This window comes from Trachurus japonicus, chromosome 21, assembly GCF_045865225.1.
Source record: "Trachurus japonicus isolate A0001 chromosome 21, Traja_1.0".
NCBI classification, from domain to species: Eukaryota; Metazoa; Chordata; class Actinopteri; order Carangiformes; family Carangidae; genus Trachurus; species Trachurus japonicus.
In genome coordinates this window covers 12,639,280-12,648,835 of record NC_140927.1, presented here as the reverse complement: position 1 = coordinate 12,648,835, position 9,556 = coordinate 12,639,280, and the positions used below count along the sequence as shown (strand labels likewise).

The 9,556-nt window shown below is 41.7% G+C and overlaps 1 protein-coding gene across 6 annotated transcripts in view; it reads left to right on the top strand.

Moving 5' to 3' along the window:
- Positions 1-596: 596 nt before the first annotated feature.
- lims2 (LIM and senescent cell antigen-like domains 2) overlaps positions 597-9,556 on the top strand; it is a 28,179-nt gene continuing 19,219 nt past the window's right edge. For 2 of the 6 annotated variants that reach the window (XM_085766105.1, XM_085766104.1), the window contains exon 1: positions 597-753. In XM_085766105.1, the coding sequence (XP_085622231.1) occupies positions 725-753 (29 nt within the window). In that variant the 5' untranslated portion in view covers positions 597-724. Of the gene's footprint in view, positions 754-5,304; positions 5,360-7,560; positions 7,854-9,556 lie in introns of those variants that run through there. The other 4 variants (XM_085766107.1, XM_085766106.1, XM_085766103.1 and 1 more) reach the window with 3 other exon arrangements.

Genomic DNA, 9,556 nt, shown 5'->3' with positions numbered 1-9,556 from the left:
ATTTAATCAATTTGACTGCACCAGTTCTGTTAAAATGCACCTGTGATAAGAAAAAAAAAATTCTTAGACTTAAACTTAGAGCAGCTGGACTTTTACCCAGCTTGATCTGAACAACCTGCTGCCTGCAACTCACTGCCACCGTCACCCTGCCTGCACTAAATGCTACAATAGTCAAATAACACTTGTTGAGTGCCGAAGACTGCCCAGAGCAAAACACTTCTTAATGATACCATAGACAGTCTCTATCAGTGTAGAATGATATCAGCAATAGCTATGGTCAATTCAAGTGTCCCAACAGCATCCCAGCATGCATGCAGGCAAAATCTCTCAATAACCCCTATAGGTAGCCTACTTGTGTGTTATTATTATCATGCCTCAAAACTGAGAGCAAACCTGACTTTTATATATGTGGGCTACATACAATTAGACAATATAATGTGCCTTTACTTGACTCAAAGTCTCGCCACAAAATAATAATAAACACGTTTAAAAGTAACGTGCCCCACACTGCACAGTTCTGAGCGTCATCGTGTTTTATTTTGAAGGGTCGGAGCGGAAGTGTGCTGCGCCGTTGACGGAGCGTTGACGGTTGAGACAGAGGCGAGGCCCAGCATCGCCATTCCGCTCACTGAGGAGCTCTACTGTACATCTGCGACTGTACAACATCTGGACGGCAGCGGCTGAGGACACGAAACACTGGTTTGGTCCGGGAGAGCGCGGAGAGATGCTCGCCATCGCTGAAATGACGAACGGGTAAGTGATAAGTTCCAATGTGTTTTCTCCGGAGAGGCGTTTTCCTGAAAAAGTTGGGAAGTTGACAGTTTGACGGTGGAAGGGGGAAAAAACGCAGTCCCGGGTCGGCTCGGTCTCTTATGTGCTGGAAAACCGTGAATTAATTACGTGAAATTGGGTTTCAAACAAGCTGCCAGGTTAGTGTTGTCTCTCATACACAAAAACCTGGCCTGTTTGCATTTGAGCGAGTAGCTTTTATCACGGAAAAGTGAATCACAGTTAGTTGTGCCACTAACAATTAATTTCTCTGTGCGGCTGCAATCTCAACTTGGCCGCTTCAGCTGACAGCTGGCGCCCTCTACTGGGTCATCGGTGGGAGCTTTTAGCTGAGGAGCTGTTGAAGCAACAAAAAGTCATAGTCTGCTCTGAAAAACTGTTCTTATTTAATGGATGTGGAACTGCGGTTAGTGTAGTTTCTTTTCTTTTCTTCACGGAATCAATAACCAGTTATCAAAAGTTTGGTTAGCTGTTAGCTCCCCCTGTGTGTATCCATGTTACTACCAGTCTATGGTCACGACCAAACAAAATGGTTAAAGATGTATTCATGAACTTGTCTGTGATGATTCTCTCCACTGTATTGTATCAGAGATTTAACATACAGTGTTCAGACCCAATGGCTTAAAGATTACTTGACATATTTGCACTGGCCTATAGATCAGACTTAAGAAGTCAGATTAGCAGTGAGAAATACATTTTAAAGAAGGAGAGAGGATGTTTCTTCATTTTCTGCAGACAAACCTCCTCCCTGCACAGGAATGTCCACACAAACTCACTGGACAGTAGTTATTGCTTTCCAAACCACTTCCTGACCATCCAGTCCCCAGGGACCGCTGTTTGGAGCAATATCTTTTCCACCAGTGTAAAAAGCTACTCTGTGCACCGCTGAGTTAATTATGGTCTGGAATGAAACCGGCTTTTATAAATCTTTATAGTCATTTAAAATTGTAACAGGGCAAGTCTTTTTAAAAAGCCAGAGGATTGCTGCATTCCCGACGCATTACACTTTTATCTGATCCTACACTGTGTTGATACAACTGGAGCTTAGAAGAATGTCTCAGTCGGCGGCGTGAACTTGTCCTTGTTTGGAAGAGCCGTGAACTTGTGTGATGTAGGATCTGGGCTGTGTGTGTGTGTATAACTTGATGCATGTGATGTGAGTGAGTTTGAATGGTTATTGTAACTCGCATAGCCTACATGCTTACTGATATTACACTGCATTATCAACTTGACATGAGGCACAGAGGATTTGTTATATGAGCTGAAGAGACATCCCATTGTCTTACAGCTATGGAAGCACAACAATGGCCTGTCACTCTCTTAACATCAAAATCCATTTAATGTGAGGCAGAGTGAGAAAGTTTTATCTTGGTATCAATAGTAGATTTACACAACAATACTTGCTTATTGCAACAAATGAGCAGGGCAGAACTGAAGACAATGATAAAGCTCTTTTCACTAATGATACTTAAGGCCATATTAAGCACAAATACTAATACTACTGTCATATGCATGACTTTGTGTCACATACTTGGAAAAACAACTACCGGTATACATTTAAAAAATGTGACTTTTTAGTCTTTGAACCCAATTTCCTGTGAAAAGTGAGGATAAACAAAATATCTTTTTGCAAATACAATATATGAACAATCATAGTGTTTGCAAATACAAAACATCATTAACAAATTAATGCAAAATGTCAAATCAAATATAAAATGTACAACATATGACCAATACACTGTATTGTTATTCAGAAACAAATAGCACGCACACTATTGCAGCTAAGTACAAATGGTTAACCCTGCAAAGAGGAAAAATATCACGTCACTTTTGGCACAGTCTTTCTGCCGAGTACGGAGTAATTTGCCTTCTATGGCAGCAGGTGGCGTTGTGAGTCAATTTAAATGTGTCAGGAGGTTGAGAGGAGAACAAGAGACAAGAGGACGAACCCTCAGATCATAACTGAGCAGCCAACAGGTGAGTTTGTGTTTGTTGCTGGAGAAAAATCACATGTGTTGTAATTACAAGTTAATGTTTTCGGTGGGTGGAGTGAGGGATACTTAGCACTGAGTGCATGACAGGAAGCCAGGGCTAAATTACTTTACAACATGTTATGGAAATGTGATTTTTTCCCCCTGATCACTTCTTGTTTCCGTCTCACTGCCGTCTTAATTTATCCACAGGTTAGAGCAGTTACACAGTTAATGATTTTAACACATCTTCAGATTAAACTGAGATCTGTGACACTTACAGTAACATAGGCTAAATAGTAGGTGAGCAACTAAACACAAGATATGCCAATGATGCACTGGGCCTTAAACTATGAATATGCATTCATTGTGAAAGAGAACTGCCCAGTTTACCAAGGAGAGTGTCTTGTGTGTTTGCAGGGTTTGTTAGGGACATGGTGTTTGTGAGAGTGCACAGTTAAAAACATGAATGAATTCTTATTTTGTATTTTCAGTGGCAGAGGAGGACCGGAGAGGTCAGCACTGCCTACAACACACAGATCAACACACAGACCGATCTACTGCTCCAAAGCACCAAGACAGAGTCTATTCTGTGTAAATACAACATTAACTCAAAAATATCTAAAAACATATGTTTTGTTTTGTTCTCTTAAACGATAAACTTTTTTTTTAACAGCCTTTGGAAGTTTTATGGTTATCATTTCAGTTGGAATACAGACTGATTCTGTCACTCTTCTAGTTATTTATCCGCTTGCAGAGTAAATTTACTAAATGCATCCAGGTCCTATTAGTTTAGGCATAGGCCTGATTCTCTTGTGCCTTGTATTTGTAAGATATGCTGTATGTTTCTCAAACTTCAGGTATTGAAAATATGTCGTTCATTTGTGTGATAGGTATGTTTCATATTTTCAAAATAAAAATGCACAAGTTGAATAATGGTGTTTTGCATTTGCACTTATTCATAATAATGACAAAATCATGAGATACTATAGGGCTGGGCAGTAAGGGAAAAAAATCACAATAATTATATTTTTCCATATTGATCGATTCTCGATATTTCGATTTGATATGTATTTTTTGCTGAGGCAGTTCAAGGAGCATCCTGTATCCTGATGAAACCAGACAATGTGTTCAGTTTGGGAGGACGACATGAGTTCACTTTAAAAATCTATCGCGATCCTGAATCGAGATCGATATATCGCCAAGCCCTAGATGCTTCCATCTATCTCATGCAACTGGCAGCAAACGAGAATCAACAGCACTGTGTGTCCTCTTGTTTGTGCTGGCCCTTTCTGCACCGAAGACTTACTGTATCTGTGTGATGACTGTAAGAAACACTGGCAAACTGTTGTCAGCAGGCTTTACTTTATGGAGTGCCGAAGCGGAAGCAGCCCCAGGGGTCCTCAATTCGAAAAAAGTCTCCATACAAATGAACGGGAGTCCAAGTTTTATTTCGTGATTCGTTTGAATTGTGCCATGACAAAAAAATATGTCCTCTACCTGTTTAAAACATCACGTTTCATGCCCAGAAATCAGCAGTTTATCGTAAAACGGCAGCAGGAGAATGTATTTTTGTGTGACGACGCTCTGCGGACTACAAATCTGGTGTCCCACAAAAAATACGTCACCAACTGACATGGGAAAGGGCGGCATTTGGTGTGTGACGACACCTACGCGACCTGTAGTCTTTCTGGTTATGGACTCTTTCTGGTTATGGACCCTGTTTTAAACAGGTAGAGGTCATATTTTTTTCTCATGGCACAATTCAATCGGATCACGAAATAAAACTTTGGCTACCGTTCATTTGCATGGAGCCTTTTTCCGAGTTGAGGACCCCTGGGGCTGCTTCCGCTTCGGCACTCTATAGTATAATGTGTTCAGCATGACAATCATAACCGCTCAGCTGAAGGAAGTATGGAACAACAGGATGTATGGTCCTCTTGCAGCAGTTCCTCCATGGTAGGGCGTGTGTGTGTGAGTCAAGAGATAATATGGCTGATGTGTTATGTGCAGTGAAACGTTAAGAGATCATCTGTGAAAGAAAATACTAACTACCAATAGCTTCATTTTATAAAATGTAAATATGTACTTGGTTCTTCCTGTTCTGAAGGTTGAGACCTGTTTTGAGATTTGCTGGTTGACTGACAGTATGAAGGGGCAGCACAGTTTGACTTGGACTCACTGGAGCTTCCATAGTTAGTGACAAGGCACTGCAGTTCCTGTAGTGAAACCTCACTCTGTTATCAATGATAAAAACAAGGCAGACTTCAGGCTGGAGAGAAACACAACACGACAGGTGTATGAGAATTTCATTATCCATCCAGGGACACTGAAGGCATCTCAGTCTCTTGATCTCTTCCCCTCTCTCTCCTCATCTTCACACATGTGAGTAGTAGCTTGTGCCCAAACACAGGCGGACGCAATTTGACACACACACACACACACACACACACACACACACACACACACACACACACAGAGCAAATAGGAAGTGATGTGGCCATGCAGGCTGAGATAACAGCAGCGCAAGCGTCTGCAGTGACAGCAAAGGGAATTTAGCAACAACTGAGTAGCCGCATTACAGTCGCCACAAAACATTGGTAAGATAAGTTTATTCTCTGAACTATTTTTCATTGTGATTATTGTCACATTGACTGCAAGTCTCCATTATGTACTTCATATTTAATGCACAAATTCTGTGATTATGTTGTTTGAGGAAGCTGAGTGTTTATTTAAATGCCGTACAGTGCATTTCTTCTAACTGTATTGATTTGGGCGTCAGCTCAATTCCAGAGAGGTTTCATTACATGCATTTTGGAGGAGTGGCGCAGCATTTGGACTGTTTTGTATGCCCTTGTCTGTACACTTCCTATTATGTGCGTGGGTGGTAGTGCCAAGATTCACACTAATTCAAGTTTCTTGTGAAAAGGAGAACAGTTGCAACAGAAGCAACTACAAAGTATGACGGAATAATTCACATCACATCACTGTAACATGTTTGGAGCCAAAGCCCAGTTTGCTGTGATGTGTTTAAAAATGCAGCTGATAAAATTTGTCCAATAAACAGTAATTCTGCAGTAATTCTAACCTTATAACATACGTTTCCGTCATTACATTGTTGAAGGGTTGCTGTCATGGTACTAGAGCCTCAAGTTGACAGAGCAGCTGTAGTATCAGTGTTGCCCACATGGTGGCACTGTCGCATTTGGGAGGGAGTTTTTATTTTTTAATTGAGCTTCTTTGGATTGTCTGCTCTTTTTCTGCCAAACTGGTGTGTGTTTGTGTGTGAGAGAGAGAGGAACTATTCTCTCAACACATTCATACCACACAACTCTGGTATCGATTGGGCTGTAAATCTCACAGTTGCCATAGCACCGTCATCATCAACAAGTTCCCTTAAAGTTGAATTCATAGGACACGCTGTGATGATTAACTTTTGAGACAAACTGAAGAAAAAAACGCACATACCAAAAACGGACTGAATTACAGGTTATGTGAACTCAGACTGGTACGATGATTTCAGAGGATTGCAACCACACTTTTAAAGCCTAAAGCTATATGATTCATTGTGAACGTTGTGGCGTACTCAGACATGTCAGCCTGCGCCACTGTGACCCAGGTGCAGCTCTCTCAGGATGTGAAGCTTGAAGTTCAATATGCACATTCTACGTTTCTGTGAGTGTGTGTTCGTCAAACTCATGAGGAATGCTGAGCAGGTCAAGACAAGCTGCTGAGGGTGAATCTGCACGGTGCAATCAGCTGTACCTCTTCAGGAGAGACACGGTTTCTGTCACCCAGCTGTTTAACAACATCATGGATGTACAAAAAACAGATACTGAAAATGGTATACACCGAATAAAGAAGGGCATCTTTTAGATTTCAGTCAGTCAGAACTGGTAGTAATCATTATTTATTATTGAGGATAAGCGGGATGTTAGTTGTTTGCAGTTTGTACCAGAAGTAGTAAAATACAAAAGGATATTTTTAGTATTTGACTTACATTTGGTTGGTGTTGACTTCAACACAGAGCTGTGATGATCAGGAGTGGGTCACACTGAGTTCAAACACAGTTTTCATGTTGTGTTTTACAGCACCACAAACCTGGGTTGTGTTTTCTTCTTGTTGACTTTACTCGTTTGGTTCCACATCCTCGGACCAGTCGTGTCCCCGCCGCTCTGGTCGGTGTCACCGCCTCGTGTTTGTAATTAAAGTTGTCTGAGTGAGAGGCGACCATCAGCTGTGCCTGAAACTCTGCACTCTGCTGTGGTGTTGTGCGTGTGAGGGAGAGGAGCCCTTGTTCCCACATATCACTGTGATGAATTATTCATAGATTGGCATTTTAGCCTTTCTCAATAGTGTGTTGTTTCTGCTGGGAAATCACATAGTCCACAACAGAGACGTGCAAATCTAACAACAAAAAATGGCAACAATGTTCATGGGTGAAGAGTTTTTTTTGTTTTGTTTTTAACTCTTACAGTAAATGCCGTGTTGGGCTTTTGATGCTCCAGTAGGATGACTGGTGCATCTCTACTCTACTGCGAAGAGCTTATCACTGTTTCGTCTTCGTCATTTGTACTCTCACTTGTTGCTTTCTGTTTAAACAGAGGAATGAGGCAAAAGCAGAAGTAGGAGGCAGGGAGACGCTAGAGGCCAAAGGCCAGAAAAGGGCTCTGCTGCTCTCTTCTTATCTGTCTCCCTCTCCCTTCCTCTGAGGCGTTTTCCCTCTACCTGCTGTTGCAGGGGGAGGAGGAGCATTAAGTAGCTGATAGGTGTGCAGGTTGCGAGACCACACCTCTGTATATGTCCTTTCTCAAGGGTGCGAGCCCTGGAGGTGTGTTTCAGAGAGAGAGAACAAGAGCGGATTGATATTTGAATCAAACATTAACACGCAATTTTCTCTGGAGGACCCCTCTTTCTGTGGACTGAGTGTTCTCGACGGACGAGGGCTAGGAAGGAAGGAAGGGAGGGAGGTAGAGAGAAAGGCGAAGGGGCGATGAACTCTCTGAGGCTGAAAGAGTTGTCAAACTCAGACTTGTACAGACGGAGACAGGAAAGACCAGACAGCTATGGAAGTCTGGCTAGGGACAGCTTCAGGTGAGTCCTCCTCTGTGAAGTTTCTCATATTCTGTCAAATTATTTATGTGACTGCATCTAAGAAATGTTGATGCAGCGATAAGACATCTGCTGTTTGTGTAGGTGTTTTACATTCATGATCATGATTCACTGGATGTGAGTCGTTGTCATTTTCTCAAATTCTTCCATCCAGTAAAAGAAAATCGTAAAGTGCTGCTCAAATCAACCAACTTGTTTTGGTTTTCCTGACAGAATATCTTCCCCGTAGATTTTCTATGAAAATATGGTCATATTTGTTGGGTTGCTGTTACAGTATAATGTCGTGTGTGATGACCTTTTTGAGCTGATGGCTAATCTTCTTAAACTAATGTGATCTATGGGTTGGTTTTGTTATCTTTGCCTGGCTTTCAGCACTGTTTTCATAATCTGGTGTTAGCCAACACTGTCTGGCATAAATGTAATGAATCGTAGATTTGGTCTGTTTGTGTTGTTACAGAACATTATCGTTATCAAGAAACCTTTGATGAAAAGTCCTTTTCTGTGTGTGTGTATTGACAAGGATAGATGAGGTGAGCTGTGGTGGAGTATTTGATCAACAGATTTTAAAGCTGATGTGGCTGCATCCTCTGATCTCATGTGCAGTGTGGGCAGACTTGTGCAATATTGGTCTCACAGGTATTTGGCCTGTGTGTGTGTGTGTGTGTGTGTGTGTGTGTGTGTGTGTGTGTGTGTGTGTGTGTGTGTGTGAGGGATCCTGAAGTGATTAGAGGAATGTAGCAATGTGAGGAATGTGGACAGAAAGGGGGAGCTCTCCTGTTAGAAGTGTCCCCAGTCAAACCCTTCATTTCTTTCCACCCATCCTCTTCCCCCTCTACATACAATTTCCTTAATATTCTTTTTTTGTCTAGCATGTACATTAGTACCAGAGGGCCAGAGCATCGACAACGTGACAATACATGAAGTGTAATAAGTCCAAGTATGATAATTAGTACAAGATAAGATTTTGTAGTAGTAGTTTACAGTACACAGGCAGAAGAAAACATGCAAGATAGGGACGAGAATCAGTCTGTCAGTCAGAGTTTTGTCATCAGTGTGGAAACTCCAGGTAAAACCACAATCAAGCTAAACCAGTTGAGGAGTCATGGGAAAAGACATCACTAAACCCTCAAGCTCTCTTATGCACAGAGACTGATATTCACTATTGTTCAGAACATCCCATCATGGTCATCAGACTTAGTTGATGCTTAAATACGGTATGAAACAGAGCCCTACAATAAATTACATTGTTGACCCAAAGTGGACCACACCACAGTTTCAAAGATGTTTTATGTGTTTATGCATTATATGAGAATAAATGATTAAATCAGCAACATGTCACCGATTTCCTCTGAGTTGTGTGTTGTGTTCCAGTATGTCCTGTAACGTTAAGTGGGACTAGAGGTCAAAATGGGCGTCTGGAACAAAAAGTCCAAAACAAAGGAAATGTTAGTCATGAATTATGTTTGCACAGTCACTGAATCAGTGTGTCTGTGAGTGTTATAAATGTGCTCATTTTTGTGTGCTTGAGTCCATAAGAGCTTGCCAAAGGAAAAATGGTAATGGTTTTGCCCAACAGTCCTCATGTGTGTGTTACCATGGTTGCTGTTGACACAGTGTGTGTGGGTGAGTGTGGGTGTGTGAGGAGGGGTGTGTTTGATTTGTCTCTCCAGTCTGCTTGTCGTACA